The following is a 25188-nucleotide window of genomic DNA, read 5'->3' on the forward strand; positions in this document are numbered from 1 at the left end:
TCATATAAACTGGAGAATGTCAATGGTTTTAATTCAGTTACTGGTCCTGGAGAATCTGGGATAAAGGTCAAGGAACCACTGAAACACAGCATCAACACAATCACTTTTTTAGTATTTTAATTGTATACACTTGTTTTCTTTGTTATTTTTGGACCAAATGTTTTTGATGATGTATCTGGCACAATGGCTAATAAACTATATTAATAAATGTCACTAGTATTTTAAACGTATTTTATTAAATATGTATGTGATTCTAAATATTGTGGTTGGAGCATACTTGATTATTTGTTTGAGGTCAAAGCTATATCTGTTGTTTTTGTGTTGATAATTAAGCATACACATAGCGATAGTTTGGATTTTAACTGTAAGTCCAGGGGAATTGTGTTGGTTTGGCTGAACCCTATCTTCTGTACCTTTATAAAAGGGGTTAGTCTCTAAATTGTTGATTTGTTTTTCTAGGGCATGGTAACTGGCCACTAGGAAAAAACAATAGTCTCAGTTTTTATAACAATAACAATGACTGCCTTCTATTCGCTTTGGCTTTAATAAATAGCACAATCCTACTAAAAGTAGTAAGGAAGCCCGAAAAATAAATAAATAGACTGCATATGTATAGTTTCAAATTTACTACCTGAACAACTGAAAGACCCATATGGTCAGCTGGTATTGGAAACCTACAAACAAATACATAATAAATAGAATACATCTTAATCTACATACATTTTCTTTGCATGCTCTCTGGCTCACAAAATAAAACAGTGCCCAACAAGCCAAACAAAAAACATCTTCTGTACGTACTTTTGTGCAACAAAATTGAAATAGACTTAGCAGTGAGCTACACAAACTACTATATGGGGCCAATAGGAACAAAACGTATCTTAATCGTTTTAACAACGATTGGCTAGCATTCTCTTTGAGATTCATAAGTAGCACCTACTAAAAATAACAAGGAAGCCCAAAAAATGAACTATACTGCATATGTAAAGTTTAAGAATACTACAATAACTAAAATACATATTTATGGTCACATGATTATGTAAAACAATAAACAAATACATAACAAATACAATACATGAAAATAAAGAAATCACATTAAGTCTGACTGCCATTCTGTAGTTTTAGTTTGCATTCCCAAAGATAGGAATTTCTTGGATATTACCTTCCTAAACCTATACCATTTTCTACATTTTGAGATGATGTAAATTTTTGTGGTGAATCTTTAAGGGGAAGAAAAGATAAAAGGGGGTCCCAAAACATGTTTTTCCACCAATGCATTTCCATGGACTATTGTAAGTCACGTAGCATGAAAACAACTGAATGGATTTACATGAAATGATGGTGCAGAGACAATGCTTTTTGGGTTGTACAGTTAAGTAGTGTAAGTACCTTTTAAGTTATAAGGCATTTATACTTAATGACATCTGTCACCGCAGTACTTTTGAGGAATTTCATTAAATTTTGTAAAACTACCGCAGTACATGGCCATAAGCTTATTTAAAAATATATTTAAAAAAACATAAATACATTTCCCTGCCTAGTAACACTTTAATAAGGTGGCAATAGGTAGGGACCTACTACTTACCTATAGCCAACACTGAATACATCTGAAGGGTAGTAACACCAATATGGCTGCCTTTTCGTCCTTAGAAAACAGCCATTCCCCAATTATATACTGGCTTGTCATCGCCATGTACCACAGAATACTGCAAAGTTATCATAGTAATCCATGCCCCTAAATGTAACCAAGGCCTAGAAGCATTTTTGAACTGAAGTACCCTTGTGTCACTCATGGTGTTGCAAGGGCAATGCAATACTTAAGTCATATTTACAAAGGAAAGCAAGACCACCATGAATGGCCATGCGTTAATTGGTAAATCTGGAGAAATGCAAGGCAGCGTAAATCACTGTTTTGAGTTACTCTGCACACCACAATCTACACTGCTGCTAAATTTCACATACATATGTAAGCCACATGCCACTGTAGCCACTCCACTATCTGCTATTAATCAACTCCACTTTATGCCGCTCTAGGGTATAAGACCCTATTCTACACTATTACACTGTATGCAACACCACTATATGCCACTCCAGTCCACGTCACTCCTCTGTACGCTATTCCACTTTATGCCATTCTACTTGAGGTCACTCCACTCTACTATGCCACTCCACAACAGTCCACTGTACGCTGTTCCACTGTATGCCACTCCAATCTATGCCACTCTAGTGTATGGCACTCCATTCTATGCTATTCGACTGGACACCTCTCCAATATATGACACTCTACTGTCTGCTATTACACTCTACCCCATGCCACTGTACACCACTCCACAGTACGCCACTCCACAACATTCCATTGTACGCCACTCCACGCTATTACACTGTACACAACTCCACTCCACCCAGTGTATGCAACCCCACTCGATGCCTCTTCATTGTATGCCACTTAGCTATACTTTACTCCGGTATATGCTGTTCCACTCTATGCCATTTCACTGTATGCTACTCCACTCTACCCCACCCCATTCTATACTATTCCACTGGACGCCACTCCACTGTATGCTATTACACTCTACCTCATTCCAGTGTACACCACTCCAGTCTACACCACTTCACTGCATGCCACTGCACTGCATGCTACTTCAACATAAGCTATGTCAGCCTATGCCACTCTACTGTATATCACTACACTCTACCCTATTCCACTGTATGCACCCCACTATACGCTACTCCACTCTATGCCACTCCAGCGTACATAACTCCACTCTATGCCACTCCATTCTACACCACTTCTTTTAATGCCAGCCTATTCGACGGCATTCCATTCTACACCACTCCACTATATGCTATTTAATTCTACCCCACTCCACTGCATACTACTACAGTCTACACCACGCCACTCCACTCCAAGCAACTCTTTGCTATAGCACTGTACGCCACTCCAATCTACACTATTACACTGTAAGCAACTTCAATCGTTGCACCTCTACTCTATGGTATTCCACTCTACCCCAATCCACTCCACTGTATGCTATTACACTCTGCCCCACCCCACAATACACCACTACAGCCTAAACCACTTCCCTGTACCCTATAACACTATATGCTATTACACTTTATTCCACTCCACTGTACACTACTCCAGTTTATGCTACTCCACTCTAAGGTATTCCACATTATGCCACTCCACAGTACAGTACTATACGCCATTCCAGTGTATGCTCCTCCACTCTATAACTCCCCTTTATAAAACTCTATCCTCTACACCACTCTACTAGACTCTACTCCACTCTATCCCTGTACATTCCACTGTCCAAATTTGCACTCCACTCTATGCCCAACACTCTACTCCACTCTACGAGAGTTACCAACACTGTAAGACATCACTCCTCTCTACTATATGATACGCCACAACTCAACTCTACGCTACTTCAATGTACGCCACCCCACTCTATGCTAATCCACTGTGCCCTACTCCGTTGTACACCACTCCACTCTTCTCCACTCCACTGTACAGTATTCCACTGTACGATATTCAACTGTATACTACTCCACTTTACAGTAATCCACTCTACGCTCCTACAGTGTATGCCACTTCCCTCTAAGCCCTTCCATTGTATGACACTCTCTTCCACTCTATATAACTCCACTCAAACGTCTACCACACTTCATTGCATTCTACCACATACTATTCCACTCTATCCCCATACACTTCATTGAACAACTCTATACTCCACTCCATGCCTGTATACTCCAATGTACAACACTTTATTCCACTATACAACACTTTTCTACACAACACAGCACTCCAATCTACTGTATGAGACCCCACTCCAATTTCTAACGGTTTACTACTTATGCTACGCTAGTACACTCCACTCCATGCCACTCTACTCTATGACACACCAATACACTCTACTGTGCATTATTTCACACTATGTTACACCATTCAACTCCACTGTATGCAACTTTACCTCACTCTACGTTACTATACAACAATCCATTCTACGTAGCTCCAGTTTCACACACTACTGTACTCTATGCAACCGCACTCTACTACACTGTATGCCACTCTCCAACACTTTACTACTGAATATACCCCTTCACTCCACTGTACGCCACTGTACTCTACAATACTCTAGTCCACTAAACAACACTGTACACAACTCCTTGTATGTCACTGCACCCCACTCCACTTCACTCTAATCTGACACAGTACTCTACTCTACTGTATGCCACTCCACTGTCCGCCACTCAATGTCATTGTACTCCATAACACTCTACAAACATCAGCTGCACTGCATGCCACTCCACTGTAATAGACATCACTTTCCAATACTGTAAGACAAGCCACCACATTCTACTGTACAACACAGTACTCCAATTTACGACACTTTACTAGACTGTATGGTACACCATATGATAGTCTACGACACGTCACTCCACTCTACACTACTCCAACTCCAGAGTACTCCACTTGACTTTATCCCACTACACCACTGTACTATACTCCTCTCTACGCCGCTGCACTGTCTGACACTCTTCTGTATGCAACTCCACTCTACAACACTGTGTACCTCTCTATGCCCACCACTCTAAGAAACTGTACTACACTGTATGACACTCAACACGCCACTCAATGCCTCTTTATGATATGCCACTGCACTATATGACACAGCACTATATGACACAGCACTTTGCTCTACGACATTCTACTCCATTGTACTCTACGACACACCACTTGAAGATACTCCACTCTCTGACACTTTACTTCACCCTAGTCCACTTTAAAGCACTCTACTCCAATCTATGACAGTCTATGACACCCTACTCTACTGTTCGGCATGCCATTCAACTGTACAACTCACTTGTCCATTCTACAATACTTTACTCCACTATATGAGACACCATGCCATTACACTATGTAACTCTTAAGCACATTGTACGATATGCTCCTACACTCTACTCTCCTCCACTTGATTCCAATGTACAATAATCCAGTCTATGCCAATAGACTTTACAACACTCCATTCCACTGTACTGTATGATATTCCACTTAACTAAATTCCACTTGCGACACTGGACTTTACGATTTGAAACACATTATTAAAGCATATTTTAGAAACCATTGAAATTCAATTAAAAAACCCATGGTTAAAGCTTAGTTACAGTTAGGAAAACTTACTTTCCCTATAAAACCAAGTTTAATTTACACTAACTTTAAAAATTCTAAATTTATAGTAATAACTTTAATTTGCAGTTTATACACCACCTTCAAATTATTATAAGTAGCAGACGTTGAAACAGACTCTTTTCAGCTTGCTAACCAGACAACACTAACTATAACTCACCACTCTATCATGCACTGTGTTCTCACAAGTAATGATACACCACTGTACAACAGACTCTCTGCCACTACTGCAGAACACTACACTGAACTCCACTGTATCCCACTACACTCTATAACACTCTGCTATACTCTGTGCCACTGTACTTGACAAAAGTCCACTCCACCACGCTCCATTTTATGACACTCCAGTCGACTCCACTCCACTTTGCAAAACTCAGCTCTACTGTTCGACATGCCCTTACCCTATACAACATGCAGTTCTACTCTATGATACTCCACTACGACACACCAAGCAGCTCCATTGTATAACACTTTACTCCACTGTACGCTATATCACTCAACTCCACAATACTCCACTCTATGACACTAGACTCTAAGACACTGTTCTTCACTGTACTACACTCCACTTTGCGAGACTTCCATCAATGACACTCCACCCTGCGATCTGAAAAACATTTTTATTAAAAAATAAAAACCATTATCATACCATAAAAAATAATAATCAAAGCTTGAGAATAATTTATAATTAGAAATACCTTACGTATTCTTTCTATACAAACGTAACTTAAAATACACAAACTTTAAAAATTGTAAAGTTAGAATTATAACTTAAATTTATAATGTACACACCACCTTCAAATTACTATAAGTCGCTCACCTCCAAACACAGTCTTCTCACCTCACTCACTACACTCTATTGACCATAACTTATGCCTTTTCCATGCACTATTTATACCCTTGCATGCTACATCACTTACAGCATGTAAAATCATAGCATTCATAACAATCCAAAACTTTTGAAATGGCATTATTTGTCACAACACACTGCATGAAAGAGTGGTGAGTTATATTTAGTGTTGTCTGGTTAGCGAACTGAAATGAGTGTGTAACGAGGTCCGCTACTTATAATAATCTAAAGGTGGTGGATAAATTTTAAATGAAAATGATAACTATGACTTCTCATTTTTAACTTTTGTGTAGTTTGAACTTGGTTTCTTTAGGGAAAATAAGTTCTCCTAACTAGAACTAAGCTTTAACCTTTGTTTTCTTCATTGAAAATATATATATTGTTTCATATGGTTGGGAAGAGGGCATCTGAACCTAAGGGCAGCTCATTGACAGGCAAGATTCAAGCACAGTGTCCAGTCTGATGGGCTATGACAGCATTTTGTTGACATCCTGGACAGCCCTGCTTGTTTGAGTACTGTGTCCATTACAGGTAAACTGTTTAGTAGTCCTGAAAGGCAGTGCCTCATACGTAACATATCTTAGGCATTCTTGACCCATACATTTTATAAATGTTGGCACTTGCACAGTGGTTCCCATTCTTGATCTGATCTTGGCTATCCTGAACATAAAGGTGGTAAAATCCCTTGAATGTGATGGACATCCCTGGTAACTGAGGATGCTGTTACATTTTAAAAAGTCTGTATTGTCTGAAACTGGCGAATTGAGGTTTCAGACAAACTGAAAGCAATTTGGAAATATATTTTAACAGACTATTTGAGGGATGCGTCAAGCAGCTTTTATGTACTGCTCTGTATTGCCATGATGTTAATAAAAAATATTTTTTAAAAGGAGCTTTCATGTAACATTTTTGCTGATTTCGCATGACTGGTACTAGAGGGCACATTACTTCTATTTTTGTTATTTGCCATCTTGAGTGGAGGCAATTTCACCTATTGATAAAACATTCTGTATATTTTCACTTATGTTGTCTGTGTCTTGAGCAAGAAAAACTGGTGCAATCTGTCTGCTGATTCCTGTAAGCTTTTGCACTTTTACAGCAGCATTGTTATATCAGTTTGTAGGAATCATTGTTTTATGGTGTCAACAGCCTCTAGTACAAGCAGCGAGTTATCCAATTTTTTATGAAATTGTCGCCACTGTTTTTGCCACCATTTATCAACATAGAAAGGGCAAGGCTTGCCTGACACCACTAAAGTATTGGAATACTTCATTACTGCCAATTAGAACCTTTAGATTTGTTACCTCTTTGTCTCCTTAACGCCTTAAAGATGTTGTACTTCACTCGCTTCTTCCATTTAAAAGCAGGCATTTATGCACCACAAATGTGTAAGTTCACCAGCCAAAATAGATATTGAACAGATCCAATCTTGAAAGCAGAATGTTTCATCAAAGGGTGCATAAGGACATAGGGAGTGGTGGGCTAGATGAGCTTCTCTTTCACAAGCTGCTTGCCTGAGAAGTACTCTCAGGAGCGGTGAGTAAGGAGCAAAGAGAGAAGGTTGTCTCACCTTGACAATTAGCAAGTCTGTCAGATCCCGTTGGGTTTGAGTGAAGAAGGGCAGCGAGTACTCATTTTGACAAGCTATACACAAGACACAGCCTATGCAGCAGCCAGTGGGGAATAAATAAAGATTGGGGATTTTCACAGCGTGCACCACTATGGGTAGAAGCACATTAAAGCAGGGTGGCAACAACATATCATCATAACGTTACACACGTTCATGCATGCCTATGCAGTTGCTGAAACAAAAAGGTTGTGGGTGGAGGGGGGTGGAGTCTCACCTTGATGAGCTGCACATCCGTCATTGCTCGTACGCTGAAGTCGGAGATGTACTGCTGACCTGTGGAGCAGCTGACGGGGTTGTTACTGCCACTGACAGTTGATGAGATGGAGTCGGAGCGCTCGTGGTTACTAAGAGATGCCGAGCGGTTCAGAGTACTCATGTGAGAAGGAGACCGCAGCTCTGGAGACAGAAAGACAAGCAGTCACTACAGGAACACATGCAGACAGCAAGAGTGTCGGAATGGAGGCATGAGAGAGACAGAAACAACAAACACACAGACATGGTGGTGAACAACCAGACACAATTAATGCACATAAGTACATCCGGACTGCAGGACGTCACAAGAGGAAGAAGGAGAATCATCAAACATTAACAGAACTTTGAGAGTACATGACCAGCCTCAATAAACACAGGCTGAGATTCACTTGACTGACAGAGAGAACAAGCACAAAGAACACACAAACTGCAGGAGCCTTAGGAGGAAAAAGCTAAATAAAACTGGACAGAGTATTGACAGAAAACCAGTTTCTTCATATAAACAGTCTAAATGGAAAATACATGCATGGATGGTGCCAGTTGCAGGGAATCACATGGTATACACCAGGAAATTCAGAGAGGTACATAACTGGTAAATGGGGAACAGGTGTGAGAGAAGAGCCATAAAATATAGACAGTCATTTATGATAGCAAAAGGGAATGCACAGGAAGCAGGGACCCAACCGAGACAGAATCAGCAAACATAAACTGGCACCAACATAGTATTTGGTGGAATGGGCCAGAAACAGACTCAAAAATTAAATGGATACATATAGACTGGACGGAATTAGGAGACAACAACCTTGGAAACTGTGGACGGACACACATACTTCCATAAGGAAGCAAAGTTTTACAGACACATTTAACTCCCATAAACCCAGCGTGCACGCTTCAACCACTCGCCTAGTCTTATGTGCACAGCATATTTCCCTGTGAGCATAACTGTTACAAAAATCACCAGTCGTAAGATGCCTTCCTATCCCAGGAGAAACAACATGCCGGGGCATACAACCCCATTATATGGCACAACAGGGCTCAAATAAACACACACCTTTCACATCAATGTGATGGAATATCATAGCTAGGAATAAAAGGCTAATGCAAATATAAGTGTGCAACACATGAACCACAAGATAATCAAATACCCTGAGAGCTGAGAAAGCAAACTAAAACTCCATAGGTGCAGCAGATACAAACCTGCCTGTCCAGAAGCCCTGTTAAATCCAGAAGATGTGTTCTTCCAGGAACTAACAAAGAAGACAAGGAAAAGGTTGGCAAAGGGGCTGGGGATTTGAAGTATCCCTGCAGAACTCAGCACATCAACATGGACAATTTACATAAGATGCACTGTGATACCATTCCAATTGGTATGTTTCTTTTGCTTCTCCACATAATGTTACTGTCCCTCCTTTTCTTTGTTTAATCATGGCTGGCCTTGCAGTTGTGCCTGAGGTATTTTGCCCACGTGCACTCTTGACAGACCTAAAGTGTTCTGTCACCTCCAATTCAGTATCATGATCTTGTATGCTCTAAAAGATGTTCTATCTGGCCAAATACATCATCTTGGCTCTATTCAAAGTATCTTACATGTGCTAATGAGCTATAGGGTTTTGCCTCACATGTTCTGATTGCGCTCAAAGAATATCCCTGTATGCTATCTAAAATGTACAGAGAGCCCATTAGTAGGTGATTGCCCACCACTGGAAAGCAACCAACGGCAAACTGCTAATCATCATCCGGGGTTAATTTTGTTGAATGTGTTTCCATTACTGGCCTCAAACCTCCTAAACTGTATCAACTGTGGCAAACAGCTGTAAAGAAAAAATGGAACGCCTTTCCACCAACAAGGTGGACAGTGTGGCAGGAAATATTTAGGAAAATAAAGATCGTGAAGAAGCAATACAGTTAGCCAGGTGAAGTACATTCTTTCCCTCCCAAGTCTGAAGTCGAGATATTCTACTGCTCTTTAGAGTGAGTTTCCAAAATAAACAGCAGCACTGATTAGCCGTCCTGATTGGAATTATCCTTCATTCCCAGAACATTTCATATATCGATGGGTCTGCTACTATTTTGATCTTCAAAGGTCTGGAAAACATGTGGAAGCAGTCTTATAACTTCTAGACCATGCTGGGAAATGGTGATTATGAGTGCTCTGTACTTGGTTCATGAGATATGGGGCTACTGGAAGATGCAAATGCATATGGCTTGGCATGAAGGATTAGTCCAGGCAAGAGACTAGAGGCAACACAAGGTTGTTTGAATTCATGATCACATACTAAGAAATAAAAAGGTAGATTCCAAGAAGGAGAACCTGCATTGTAAATCCACAGACACAATAAAGGAATTGATAGTTCCTGATGTACTGCAAAGTTGTAAAAAAAAGATTTTCAGCCATAAAAAAACTGAACTCCCGAGTACATAACGTGCTTCAGAAGGTTTTATGGCCTATAATTAATTTATGGTTCCTTTCTGCAGAACAGGACACGACGGCACATTCATGTCAGTATACGGGAGTGAGAAAGAGGTGTGCATGGGCCAATCACTCCAGTAATAACAAAGTGACATCTCTCTAAGGAGGCTGGCCAGCGCACCATAAAAAAAACAATTAATTTTACCCAGAACTGCGTTCTTTACAAATCGCCAACATCAGGCATAACAGAAAATTCCTTTGTTTGATAATATCTGCTTGCGTTTTCCTTTCTTTTGTAGCATTATTGATCCATTACCCATTTAATAACAATTACACTACCACAGGGGCTCAACAGCATCCACATCACACCTGTGAGGTTTTGGGGGTTCCATTTCTTATGTCAACTGCACACCTTCATGGGTCATAGCCTAGCCCCTACTGGGTCATAAACCTGGCTAGTGGTAGACCTGCATGAGGTTTCAAAGGAATTAGAAATCCGGACTGCAGCAAACAAGGTGGCAATCCTTTAATCATAAAGCAACTATAGTCTGACTAGCGGCACACATATGACGCCTCTGTGATTTCAGAAGCACCAGCAAATCTGCTACTAGACACCTGTGTGAGGTTTCAACAGGTCAAAGGTCTAGTGAGTAGCAAATGTGTGTGGTTTCGGAGAAGATATGCATCCAATTAGCTACAGAGTGCAGCTGAGCTCCTAGTCTGGTTAGCTGCAAGCCTTGGTAAAATTTCAGACTGGTAATCTGACAGTCTGGCTATGAGCAGACCTGTGCAAATTTCCCATTGGCAACACTATCTAAGGACAGGATTCTGCTGTAGGTTGTGAACTACTGCATGCATTGCGCACTGCCATCACTTCTAAATGGGACGCCGTCCACAGTGTCAAGTATAAGAATTAGAAAGAGCCATGCCACATCAGTGAAGGATTAATACTGAAACTACAGTGACTAATAAGCACTATGTTTATCAAGCATGTGGTCAAGAATTTCAGTCCAAGGACAAACAAGCACACAAAACGAAGGGCTGTGATAGAACATACCTCTAAGCCAAAATCTAGCAAAAAATTCTACAAAACAAAAAGAAATCTTTTACAGTCATTTCCTAAAATGGCCCAATGAAAAGCGGAGAGTGAATTCTAACTACTGATTTCCATGCCTTTTCCAATGGAGATGTTCAAGACAAATTAAAGTGAGGGCACTCTTTTGTCCTAATCTCCAGCAAGTAGTGTCAGCTTACTAAGAACAAATAATGCAATAAGGCATACATCAGTAAGGTATCATGAAATTGATTTTGAACTGAGTTAAAATTAGATTTAATGGGTTTCCTTCATGCAACAATAGTCACTAAAGTTTAAAGGAGCCAGATTCAAATCCCATCAGGAGAAAAAAAAGAGGATCGCTTAAAAAAATTCTAAAGCAAGCAGGTTGCAGGTATTTGTTTTCTCAAAAGAAAAAATTCTCTGGCAGAACTTTTGAAACAGCCCTTAACAGAAAAGGACGTGCCATGGAAGATAAATACTGGAAATGTGTGATTATTTTATTACTTAGAAGAAGGTATTATGTGTCTTAGACCACAGCAAACAATAATATATCAATACATGTTAAATGCTATCTTTGAGGAAAATATGACAACGTATTTTGAATTACAGGATTTCAACAGACATCCTTCCCTGCGCTAGGAATGCATCCTGCCTACTCTTTAAACGCATTGTTCCAACTCTCATATAGCTACCTACCTGCTTTCAGAAGATACTCTCTGTGCTCCCATAGGGCACACTACCACTGTGCTCTCCTTTACTGCCTGTGGCAGTATGGTATTTTGCCCACTTGTAGCAAGTCCTCTGTTCTGCTCCCATAAGGCATTCAGCCTGCTTCTATAAGCATCTGACCAGCTGCTGAAAGGCATCTCTAAGAAGTAGAGCACGCCAGGCAGCCTCGGGTTGGTCCAGGAGGTCTGCATCAAACATATGATGCAGATGATCAAGAATACCAACCAGGGTCCCAATCCCTCCATTTGTCAATTATTTCAGACAGGGGAGTCAAGGACGGAGAACGTACCAGATGAGATGTCCCTTCATAATGTCTCCTTCTAGTGAATCATAAGCGACCAGACATACGGATCAGCCTGTCACAAACAGGAGGTAGTTGAAGGATAGAAGATAAAGAAGTGCCATCTTAGCTAGACCTTCCTTTACTGCCCACACTCCTGGCTGTCTATGGCTTGGGCCTAGCACCTAATAAAGAAGGTAGCCCAGAAAACTCGCTAGGAACATCCAAAAGCAGCTACTTACAGAATAATGAATGAACGCCTGACCACATAGCTTTTACAATCCTCCTAACTCCTCTGTTCTCTTGGTAGCCTGATCCTCCAGTGCCAGGATGCCCTTCAGAGTAAAGGCATGCTTTACAAATCTAATTCATTCATTCATTCCACTCCTGACTGACAGAAAAGTGTAAGTTGTAGGGGTTTCATGCTTGCACTGTAGCAGAATAACATAGCAGTCTTCAGATGGTGACGATCCTGCTTCACTAAAACTTACTGCGTGGCAAGCACCCAAAGTAGGGACATTAGCGGCTTTTGCTGTGGTTCATCTTATAAAACAGAAAAACAGAGGCAACCTTTCATTCATTTTACTGAAGTTCATTTGAACTGGACTGATAGCTGTATCACTTACTACACGGGTAATTTCCTCATGATTAGTCAGGAACCAATGTGATACAACATTAACCACCAAGAAGATCAATCTTCTCCCAGTAGTAATCGCCTGAAAATAAGTAGGACTTGCCACCATACCACCGCTCAACACCAGAAATGTTACTGACAAGTAGATACTACATCTCTTGGACAGTGATCAAATACAGATGCTATCAGTTGGATTCTCTGCCCAGAGTAAAATCTCCGTGTCATCAGGCAGGCAGACTAAAACGTACACAGCCAAAGAAATGCACCATTTGGCTGGAATGGAATGTATAAAAACAAAGTATTTTAAAATTCTGTTAAGAATTACTGTCCTCTCTACAAAACACTTCATATAGTGTCCTTGTCAATGTTTGAACTATACTTGGGTTTATTTAATTTGAGTATATACAATGTATGTGCATATTGGGCAACAGTCTCTAATAACAAAACGTCATTCTTGAACATGTATGTGAGAGCATTTGATTTTCCTTTTATATAAAACTGATAACTTACATGCAAAAGTGCATGCTTAGAAATGTAATCCAAAAACGAGAACACTAACTGCACTAAATTAAAGGCATTGCACTAATGTAAATAATTGCTTGCTTAGTTGTATCCATTCTCAACCATTCACAATACACTATACTCAAATACTTTCTCTGGAAATATTGTATGTACAAGTAGTTAAACCAGTTTTCAATGGGAACATTGGACATCACTTCTTTTTTGACTAATGCACCACCCCTGCACCTCAAGAGGATCAATCACAGCGTGCACTTTCAGGTTATGAAAAATGTGGCACAACCACACTCAAACTCATACACAAGAACACTAAGACGGGCCACAAGCGTCTTTCCACCAAATGGGCCCATCAAAAGGTCTGCTCGCCCCCAGTTGGCTTTGTTCGATATCCACCTCACAAGCAGACTACAGACAGGTGAGTGGATATCCTGTGACTGAAGGGGTGTCATTGGTCTTTGAGAAGAAAGTCAATCCAGTCTCCCTTCCCATATCACTGGGCATAATAAAATTACTGAGAGAAGAGAAAGCAGAGAATTCCACTTCACAGTTCCAGGTATCAGATGTGCTGCGCTTCAGCGTCCCCAGTGAGTGGAAATCAAATGTACAAATACACGGGCATGTGCGTTATTTCTCGCAACACCACCCTTCAGCTTAAATACTTTAAATTTACACTGCACTTTCATGTTTTACCCATTAATACCCACCCTTCAGATGACGTCCTGCTGAATTGTGTGCAAACTTTTTCATTAAAAAAACAAGTGACAGGCAGCACACCGACTTCTAATCTGTTTTTTTTTTTTACATAGCGAACAATTCATGGATCCTCTTGTAGCAATCCACAAATCAACAGGTATCAAACCTTCACACCTGTTGTTCACAATGTGATTAACATTTGGATGGAGGATTGCCATAGCTTTTTTCCTACATATAAACTTCTTTTTAGGAGAGAAATTTATGTTGGCTTGATTTTTTCAGCGTTAAAGAGAAAATAACAGAATATTTTAACTGCGGGGTTAAGAAAAAGCTACACATATAGAAAGAAGACTAAAACGGGATTGAATAACGGCCCTATAAAAAGTTGACATCTGAATGGGACTAGGGTAATGTTCTTATAAAGAAGGCAATTTGTAAAGGACAGCAAAATATGCTCAATAAAGAGGACATCCTCCATAAAGGGAGTTAGGAAAAAGCTCCTTAGATAGAACGTAGCTTCTATATGAAAGAAAAACATAAAAAAATAGAAAAATAACCCAAGTTAAGAAAACGGTCTCTAACAGATGAGGCTAATGGGACATGCCCCTTGTGGCAGACACCAATATGGAATAAAGTAACAGAGATGGGGGATCGTTGAGGTTTTTAGGGATATGGCCCATGGTATAGGTAGCAGCTTTCTCATCTTCGCCCACAGGAGCAAGAAAAGAACAAGCAGTATTAAATGCAGGCCTCACTCCATGCACGATCGTTGTTACCTGTGAGCCTGGCAAACAAAGAGCCTCTCTTTTGGGACTGGGAATGGCCTCTCTTTAGGGACCGACGGTTGTGTGGAGATGGAGGTGCTGAGCAGGATGAAATAAAACATAATGGAGATATGAGAGAAAGAGGAAGAGGCGCGCTAAAAACAAGAAGAAATGCCATGAACAGTGATTAACAGAGCCAGTTTAGAAACAGGTGAGGCATGCATTAGGGTAGAGGATAAGAGACAAATGGAAATCAAAAAGAGAATGGAAGTCTGAGACAGAGTACAAGACAGGCGAGAAAGAACAAAACAGGATGGGGCAAAGAGCAGACTGGAGACAGTGAATAACAAAACAGAACAAAGTTCTACAAGTTGTCTACAAGGCAGGACAGGGTTAAAAACAGTAGTGAGAAAATGGAAAAGAGCAGACGGACTACAACCAAAACAAACCAAGACAAGGTGTGCATTCTGTTTCCAGCACTTGGATATGCGGGAAAGGAAGCAGCAGGGAAGCTAATCAGGTCTGTTATGAACTGAAAGGAGGCAGTACCTACGATTATTTACAGGGGAACACTCTGAAGTAGCTGCACAGTAGTACTAAGTGAGACCATCTGTTCAAAATGGGAGCCCTGCTACAAGATGAAGTTAATTAAGTCCCTGTTCACTGGAAAGTTTTCAGTCTAGGATTTTATTTCTAGGGACCTTCATTATGGTATGCACACAGAGGCACAGTATGGATGGCTTTTTGTTTAATATATCACGGCGCGTATCCGTCACACCTCTTTATAAACAGGACTCCATCACGTGCGGTGCACTCAGTGACAGGTGTGATTATGCACCTGCTTTATATAACAGGTGTCGGAAGAGATCAGGCACCTCGGGCAGGGAAGCTTCCAGTGAATTCCCAGTTACAATCTTTTGCCAGAGCAGTATAGAGAGATGTGGTGGGCGTGGAACTGTGATGCTTTACCATATGGTACACATGTTAAAATCTGCGTTATGAAAAAGATCATAGCTGCTTGCATTTTTCCAGAAAGATTTTGTGCTTGTCCCGCAAAAAATGTGTTCCCATCGTTCCCAAAATCTTCCACTGCTTTATAGAGCTCGGTTGATTCATCCTTGACTCCCTGGATATGTAATATACTACTCAGGTTTTATACACCCTGGGTGGATGTATTCGTATTATTTATGTACTATTTCCCTCTGTTTCGAATAAAATATTCAGTTCTGCTAGGCAGAACGAACCACCGTCCAACCTATGTAGTGTTAATTTGATGCTGCACTATAAGTCCTTGGTGGGGGGAGGCATTTACACTAACCACCAGCTATGCCTGCTTATGCACCAACCACGAGGTGTGCTAATTACCAGCTGTGTTTGTGTGTCCAGAACACTGTGGTTGTCTGTTTGGTCATCATGTCCAGAATAATTTGAGTCAGAAGACAGCCACGCCATCAACTATTCCATTATAGGCACTGAGACTGCACCTCGCCATCTGGAAGCAATGTAAGACGAAATCACAGGTACAAAAAAAGAGGAAAACATGGCTAGACAGAAAGAAGCAGGGCGAAGATGTCTAAATACAACAAGAAAAAGATAAAATGGACAAATATAAGAGAAAGGGAAAGACTGGCATGAAAAAGAAAGAACAAAATCTGGGCTGGACAGCAAAAGGAAGTAACAGATGTAAAAACAAAACATACAAATGAAGAAACATTTTACAAGGCATAAATAAACAATGCTTGGAAATAATAAGATCAGGAACAGTAAAAGGAGGACTCGGAGAGGACAGAAGGCACAACTCTACTGACTGCACAGGTGCTCAAGAAAGCGAGAGTACAGAAGCAGAAGAAGTGTTGAGTGAGCGAGTGTTTAGGACAGATAATGAGCGACAACACTTGAAACCTTCGCTGACTCCTTCGGTACTAGAACATGCATGGGAGTGGCGTGTTCCTGACAGAGATGGCTACCTGGACGCTGGGAGCGCGCAAAGTGCACATGAGCATGGCTCTTTGACAGCAATGACCACGGGACTCCTGCAAGGCCTCTGTAGGTTTCTTTAATGCGGGTCCCACTGGACGTGACAAATGGCTAGTGAAAGTACTCTTAAGTCCTATGAGATACCTCTATCATTACAACAAACAAGGTGTTTGAATGGGGCCAGAGTAAGGTGATCCATGCTTGCAAAGACCGCAGCAATGCCTCACTGGCCGAGCAAGGAGGATTTAATAATTGCACTCTTTCCTGTCTTTTGTGCCCATCACTAGGGAGGATATCGGCACAACTCTCTAATACCCTAGTTATATGTAAAGTTGACCCAGTCCACGTTTAAGCTTTGCATGCTGGTCCTGACCTGTAGTCATTATAATGGAATAAGCAGGACTACATATGTCTGATTGTTAACAATATCGCACCAGGAAGAATTACTGAGGCCTAGATTTGGAAACGCAGGTGTTTCGGGTATGCACAAAGATTTCATCAGTGATTGAGCTTTGCCCTTCGAGAATGATGTTGCATTGTATGATGAAGGTGGATGGACCATCTTTGACTATTTTTCATTTAGAAGTAAACATTCAATATCTCCCCTGCAGCAGCAACCGTATTTCTTAAAAACAGGTTGCCTTTACTATAAAAGCATGCATTGCACTAAACTTTCACACTGTAATATGCTGCGAGCAAAAACAGGTTCTAAACACAACATTTGCCAAGATTTTGTAAGCCTCATTTTACATTGCTATGTTCAAAAACTAAAAATCCATCTTGGAAAGTGGTTCGTCGAGGGACAGGAAGAGGAATCTGAGACCGTATGCCAATTTGTAGATTTTGTAGATTACACAGGAGCTAATTTTCAGCACAAAATCGAAATCAACAAAACTAATAATTATCCATAGGCCCATAAGAGGGTTTCAGTGGAAGAAGGGCATGGGTGGATTCTGTGCACTTAAACACGAGATGGGGGGCCGGGAAAACCAGAAGCTAAGAAACCAAAAAAAGAAAGGATAAGCTAGAAAAGATAATGGTATTTGTTTTTTAACAGATTGAAAAACGTGATTATGACTTGCAAGTTAAAAAATTAGATTAAAAAAACCAAATGGTGTTAAAGACCACACAAACGTTGTTGAATCATTCAAAACAAAACTGCGATCTACACTCTTGTACAGATCCGTAGCTATAAAGGACAGCAGTACTGCATATAATAGGTTATTCCACTGATTAAGCAATATGTGGCTAAACCATCATTATTCAGACAAGTGTGTGGCATGACTACTGCAGTACATAATCACAAATAGCTGTTACATCATTACCCGGCCATCCAAGACCAATCAAAGAAAATCTATAGTTCATTTGAAAAAATGTCATTCAATGTAAAAAAAAATGCTTTAATTCAAGTACACCACCATCCCTTCTGTTAAATCTTTAAACTACAACCATTCAATCAAGCAAAAGAAGCCACCTTACACAAAACCACAAAATGAACTAGTCAATAAAACAAGGCAACCAGTGAAGAACCCATCCATACAACCAAAAACCTTTACGTAAGACACAAACAAGATTATCCAAAAGACCACCAAACTCCGTAGGCAGCTGAACGAGAGACGTGAAAATCAATCTACATACACACACTAGCACTTAAACGAACTAAGCACTAACTCGCCTATTTCCATACGTGACTCGTATACCTAATGCTCATGAGAACAACATGCCCACAGACCAACTAACTTAAACCACCCACCTACTCAAAGCAGTCAACCAGATTAATCCATCATTACCAGGAAACCTACTGAAGCCAAGCCACCCCGCTGATGTATAGCTTCCTACCTACCACAAAAAACACATCACTCAAAGGCACCTCTGCTATCCCCGCCAAATACAAACATGCAGCCCAGCAAACCTACCTATCTCACGATGATCTCAATGATGTAACGGAGAATATATTTTATTTGCATTTGTCTCATGCTTCACCTAGCTATGTGACAATAAATCAACAGGTAAATTAGGAGATAAATGTCAATTTTTTCAATTTATACATTATTAGCGTTGATTAACCCACAGAAACGTGTTAACTTTGGCCGGTAAGGGAATGGAAATACGGGGAGATAAAAGTTAACCACATTGGTCGATCAACTGGGGAAGCTGGAATTGCGACCAATGTTCTCTGGCTCCACTGCAAGAAATTTAACACCCATCGCAGGTTAAAAGGATCGTTTTGAAGAAATTATAGGGAAACAGTCCTAACTGGCTGCAGAAGCCCTGAGCTTTTCAATACTCATTTAAAGGAGACAAATGCTGGACATGCCATTGTGCCCCATATTCCAGCTGCACTAACTGGGTCTTTTGTCACCAGCCCTCAATCTATGAGGCATATGAACGAAATCTATATTATTGTGCTGTGCCCTCGTCACGTGCTTATACTAACCTAATTCAGACAATACAAAGTAACAATCCCGACAAAAGCCTAAAGAGAATCCAATGATTAAAAGAAGCAGCATATACCCGGGCCTCTGCTCCTTCAGAACAGGTGTTGCACGCACCACAGGGCGGAGAGATTCCTGGGGCAGGGAAGAATGACAGTGTATACAGCACAATGACCTCCAAACGCCTCAGAGCTGTACCTTACCTGTGCAAGGCGGTCCACTGTTTAGTGCCATCACCCCATAGAAGGAGAAAGGGCCAGTTTCAAACTTCATGTTCTCCTTTCCGGCTTCCACTTCCACCTTGCCCTAGAGGGATAGGAACACACGGGTACAAGAGAAAGGATGAATGTGATCCTTCTTCTGGGGAGCAAAAAAGCAATCCAATGGCTTTCCGACATGGACCAACGTCTGTTTTACTGTACAATAAAAGGGCAAAAACATGGATCAAAAAGAGGAATAGTATCGGTCCTTGCAGTGTAGTGTGAGCAAGAGAGAGTGTGTGTGTGTGTGTGTGTGCGTGCCAGAAATTGAAGCTTGCACAGCAGCTGGTCATGACGTAGCAAGTGTAACTACTTTTGCACATTGTGTACTGTGTGCATGTGTACACATTAAGTGTTTGCACGGCTGCTAGCCAAGGTATATTATGTGCATATCTGCTTTTGTCCTACACAGCTGCTGTTGGTGCTGCTCCTGCTCATTCTGGACCATCTGTGCATTGCACGACTGCTGGGCATGCTGTATTCACAAAGGTGGACATCTGGCTTATTTTCCAGCAGTACCTTCGTTTGTTGACGGTTCTGTCACAGACTGTTAATGAGGAGGATAGCTGACAAACCTTGACAATATCAACCTCCCGACCAAGGTACTTAGCATTCTATTGAACTGCTGTCCTCCCCTATATTGTTTTTAAGAAGTCCGAATATGGATGTTACACAGCAGACAAAAGCATCTGAAACTTGATGGCTTGATTCTCTTACGTTTTTAGGTACTTGCTGTGTAGTTCACACACCGAATGCTGCTGGTCACTGGGGGGTCCTACTGATGTCCCAGGTTTTAATCAAGAATACAGAAATGTCCACGAGCAATCTGTGAAGTATGCAAATCTGCTTCTTGCACTATCTTGAGATGAAGGACCTTATCTGGACCTACTGTTTAAGGATGCTGGCTTAGCATCTTCCTCTGAACTGGTCTTCTACACATATGCAAACTAACTCTCCTGCAGTAGTCTCGGTCCCTATGATGCAAATCATATTCCTGCCATCTAGTGTTGGGTCAGAATGTGTGCAGTTGTTTCATTTTTTTTTTTTTTTTAAAGACGCCTTTCGAGTCACAAGGTAAAGTGACTCATCCTATTGGTGATGATGCACATGGGCATTGACCCCATTGTTAGATTGTTTTCTCGCAGGTGGGTGAAAATGGAGTGTGAGTAAGCATAAGTTAAGAGATATCCAGGCATATGAGATTGTAAAAAAGGAACTCCAATGGCCACAGGTGTTCGGGGTGGAAGGTGGGCACATGTGAATCTACAGCACTACATACCACAGACAGACACATACAGGGTAAATGGCATATTGAGTTCGAGGCAAGTGTGGCTGTAGATACACATGGTATGCATAGACTGTAAAGCAGTGCCCTCCAAAAAGCAGTGTGATTTGTGCAGTTGTTTGGAAAAATGTACATAGCACTGCCTGTCCTACATTAGATTGTTGGCATGCTGAAACATTCACACAATAGTGTTTAGTTAAAGTGTGTGGTGTAGACCATGTAGCCGTTTTACAAATGTCAGCTATTGGGATATTACCCAGAAAGTCACAGAAGCCCCTATTTTATGCATAGAGTGTGCTCAAGGGGGTGCAGGTAAAGTCCTTTGAGCTTTGGCGTAACATGTCTGAATGAATTTAATTATTCAACTAGAAATGCCCGATTTAGATACGGGCTTTCCTTTGTGAAGGGATGAAAAAGCAACAAAGAGTTGTTTGGTTTTACAGAAATCTTTGGTTCTGTAAATGTAACATGGTAGAGCTCTTTTCACATCTAGCATATAAAGGGTCCTTTCCGCAACTGAATCCGGTTGAGAAAAGAAAACTGGTAGCTCTACTAATTGGTTGAGGTGGGAACAGAAAACCACCTTTGGCAGGAATTTTGGATTGTTGCAAAGGACCACCCTACCCTTGTGTAGTTGGAACAGAGGTTCTTCCGAGGTTAGTGCCTGGAGCTCACCGACACACCTAAATTAAATAATAGCAACCAAAAAAGCAACATTGCAAGATGGAAATTGGAAGGGACAGTTATGTAATTGTTCAAATAGTGGACCCATAAGTCTGGTGAGGACAATATTAAGATTCCATGCAGGTGCTGGTGGAACTCTCGGTGGAATTACCCTTTCAAAGAATTCCATAAATACCTGAATAACTGGTACCTTGAACAAAGATAAGTTTTACCTGTTTTGTAGAGAGGCAGCCACTGCAGCTAAATGTAAGCGTATTGAAGAGTAGGCAAGGCCAGAGAGCTGTAAATGGAAAATGTAGCAAACAATGTTTTGCACAGTTGAAACAAATGGATCAATGGGTTTACTGCAATATTAAAAGGCAAACCATTTCCATTTGGCGGACTAACGTTCTACTTGTAGGGCTACAAGCTTCTTTGAGAATGGTCATTAATTCAAGTGGGAGATAGAGCTAACCGAGTTTTATGACCTCAGGAGTCCAATCGCAAGGTTGAGTTCCTCTGGATTTGGATGCCTGATTTCTTGAAGGTAATGAGTGACAAGGTCTAGGATGAAGCAAACTTCTTGTGGGGAACTACAGAGAGCTTGAGTAGTGTGCTGAACCATAGTTAATGAGCCCAATTGGGAGCTACTAGAATGAGGTTGAGAGGCATCTGCTTGAGTTTCCGAACCACAAATGGAAGAAGAGGGAGAGGTGGAAAAGCGTAGGGAAATATTACTGACCAGTTCATCCATACAGCATTTCCCTTGGATACTGGGTGTGGGAATCCGGAGGGGAAGTTTGGGCATTTTGCAATGTCTGTCTATCTGTGGAAACCCCCTCTTCTAGAAGTACCGGAGGAGGACTCGAGGGTGGAGTTCCCACTCGTGGACTTGTTACTGCATCCTTTTGAGGAGGTCGGCAAAGTTGCTGCCTGTCCCTGGGAGGTGTTCTGCTAACAGGTGGATGTTGTGACGTACTACCAAAGGCCAAATGGTCTGATATAAGCATGAGAACTGTAGAGAGTGTGTCCCCACCCCCCCTGTTTTTGCAGATAGTACATGGCCATCATATTGCCCCTCCAGACCAAGACAACCTTTCCTATGAGGTGAGTTAGGAATGCTTTCAATGCCAGGTGACCAGTTTGAAGCTCGAGGTAGTTGCTATCGAGATTCTGGTGTTTGGTGTTCCAGAGACCCTGAACTGTGAGATCCTGAAGGTGAGCATCCCATCCTGTGAGGGAGGCGCCCACTGTGAGAATGGTCTGGGGAACTGGGTCAAGGAACGCCCGCCTCTTTGACAGGCTTTGTGTGTTCCACCACTGCAGAGTGATGAGCGCGGCTGTCTACCAACACCAAATCTTGTAAGTGACCATGTGACTGAGACTACTGAAGTGTCAGACATTCCTTCAGCGGACACATGTGTAATCGAGAATGTGGCACTATGGCGAAACATGATGTCATCATACCCAAGAGATGCATGACTGTTCTGACTGTCAGGTGTTAAATGGATTGAAACTGTGGTAGTAGTTTTTTGAAGTTCTGAATCCTGGCTGCATCTAGATAGGTTAATCCCATTTCTGTGCTGAGAATAGCCCCTGGATGCAGATGAACCGATTAAGGTTGAAAACATGATTTTTGTATATTGATGGTAAAACCTTGTTGATGGAGCAGATCTAAGATGGTCTGGGTGTGTTGGTGACACAGAGGAAGCATACTGGCTTTGATAAGCCAGTCGTCCAGATATAGGAAGACATGAAAGTTATGTCTGCATAAATGTGCTGCTACTACTGCTAAATACGTGGTAAATATGCATGGTGCAGTGGTGATTCCAATGGGGGCACTTTGAACTGATATGATTCTGAGGTATTTGTAATGTGCTGGGTGGATTGGGATGTGAGAGGAGGTGTCCTTTATGTCTAGTGCTGACATAAAGTTGCCTTGTTGGAAAAGTGGGATCACATCTTGAAGGGTAAACATGCAGAACTGCTCTGAGAGGATGCAATGATTTAAGGGCCTGAGATTTAAAATGGGTAGCAGTGATCCGTTCTTTTTGGGAATCAGAAAGTACAGGGAGTATACTCCTGATCCCTGATGTTGAAGAGGTATGGGCATAGCTGAAGAGCGGCAAAAGGAACCGTGAGGAGTGGAGGTTTGGAGTGCCTCCACGGATTTGGCAACCTCAGTGCCCTTTTTTATTTTTTCTAAGGCTTGGTCCACTTGTGGACCAAACAGATGTTCCTTGTCAAAAGGGACGTTTAAAAGTGTTTGCTGAACTTTTGGCTTGAAGTCAGAGATCCGGAGCCAAGCATGTCTGAGCAGCCACACACTAGCGTTAATGTCTCTGACATTGTACCTGCTGAATCTAGGGCACACATGATGGAAATTTTGGAAGTAAGTTTACCCTTTCGAACTATTTCCTGCCCCCTTTTTTATGTTCTTCTGGGAGGTACTGGAGGAGTCCCTCCATTTTGTCTCAGTTGGCCCTAGCGTATCTGGCTAACAAACCCTGTTTGTTGGCAATTCGCCAGTGATTTAATGGTCTATGCCGCTACTTTTTTCCCCGAAGCATCAATCAGCTTAGACTCCTTACCAGGAGGTCAAGCGTCAGCGGTGGTTTGTTAATTAGCCCTCTTCTGGGCATTAGACACAACCAATGAGTCAGGGGAGTTGCCCTTCTGATGTAAACAGGGTCTGAGGGTGTCTCCTTGTACTTTCTTTTTTTAAATCAACCATGGGAGTGGTGTTGCGTGCTCGCGCACGGTTGTTAAAGATAATGTTTGTGTGACGCAGCATGCCCTTTAACATAGGGAGTTATTGGGAACCCCTATGTGTGCTCCATAAAGTCTTGAAGAGGAAATCATCTTCAATAGGATCTTTTTGTAGGGGGACCAGGTGGTATGCTGTAGTGCTACCAATTAGTTTCTGATAGGAAGTTGTGTCATTGGGAGTGATGGTTTGGTCAGATACAGATCTGGGCCGGTATTCCCCGGGGGATCAATGTCTAAATTGGTCCAGGGATCTGTTGGCTGTGGAGCGGCATAAGGATCATCTGCTCCCCCAAGGTCACCTTTGAAAGAATGTGGGGATCCCTATTGTGTGACGTATAAGGAACCACCTTGAGAATGAGGCAGTAAAGGGGTTGGTGGTAGAATGGATGGTGGAGGAGGTGGTGGAGAAGCAGGTAGAGGAGGATGCAAGGGACTAATAGCCTTGTCCTTTTTCTTCTTATTGGGATGCACCAGCAAGTCTATTGCTTCTGCAAATGAAAGTTGGTGCTTTGATGGAGAAGGTACCAACAGCATAGTCTTGGCTATAATACAGTCAGTCAGAGGCTGTATGTGCAGCTGCTTCTGTGGATCGAGCCATTCCTGCATTGTTTGAAGGATTGGTTCAGGAGTCAATTTCAGTGTTGGTGTTGCAGTTTTAAGTGAGGAAAGTGATTTGGGTTTTGGAGCTGAAGTGGTCTGGGGTGTGGCGGTCAGTGTAAGGAAATGCCTCCTTGGCATGGTTGCCCCCTGACTTTTTGCCTTTGCTGATGCTATGTTTACAATTGAAAGTGTGCTG

At 41.6% G+C, this 25188-nt stretch overlaps 1 protein-coding gene across 2 annotated transcripts in view; it reads right to left on the reverse strand.

Moving 5' to 3' along the window:
- CNNM4 (cyclin and CBS domain divalent metal cation transport mediator 4) overlaps positions 1-25188 on the reverse strand; it is a 302427-nt gene that overhangs the window by 56656 nt on the left and 220583 nt on the right. Inside the window, exons 5-7 of one of the 2 annotated variants that reach the window (XM_069214402.1) lie at positions 19619-19721; positions 15016-15102; positions 7880-8061 (exon numbers count right to left, since the gene is read on the reverse strand). In XM_069214402.1, coding sequence (XP_069070503.1) covers positions 7880-8061; positions 15016-15102; positions 19619-19721 — 372 coding nt within the window. The remainder of the gene's footprint in view (positions 1-7879; positions 8062-15015; positions 15103-19618; positions 19722-25188) is intronic. The other variant, XM_069214403.1, reaches the window with a different exon arrangement.

Source organism: Pleurodeles waltl, chromosome 11 (assembly GCF_031143425.1).
Source record: "Pleurodeles waltl isolate 20211129_DDA chromosome 11, aPleWal1.hap1.20221129, whole genome shotgun sequence".
Classification (NCBI taxonomy): Eukaryota; Metazoa; Chordata; class Amphibia; order Caudata; family Salamandridae; genus Pleurodeles; species Pleurodeles waltl.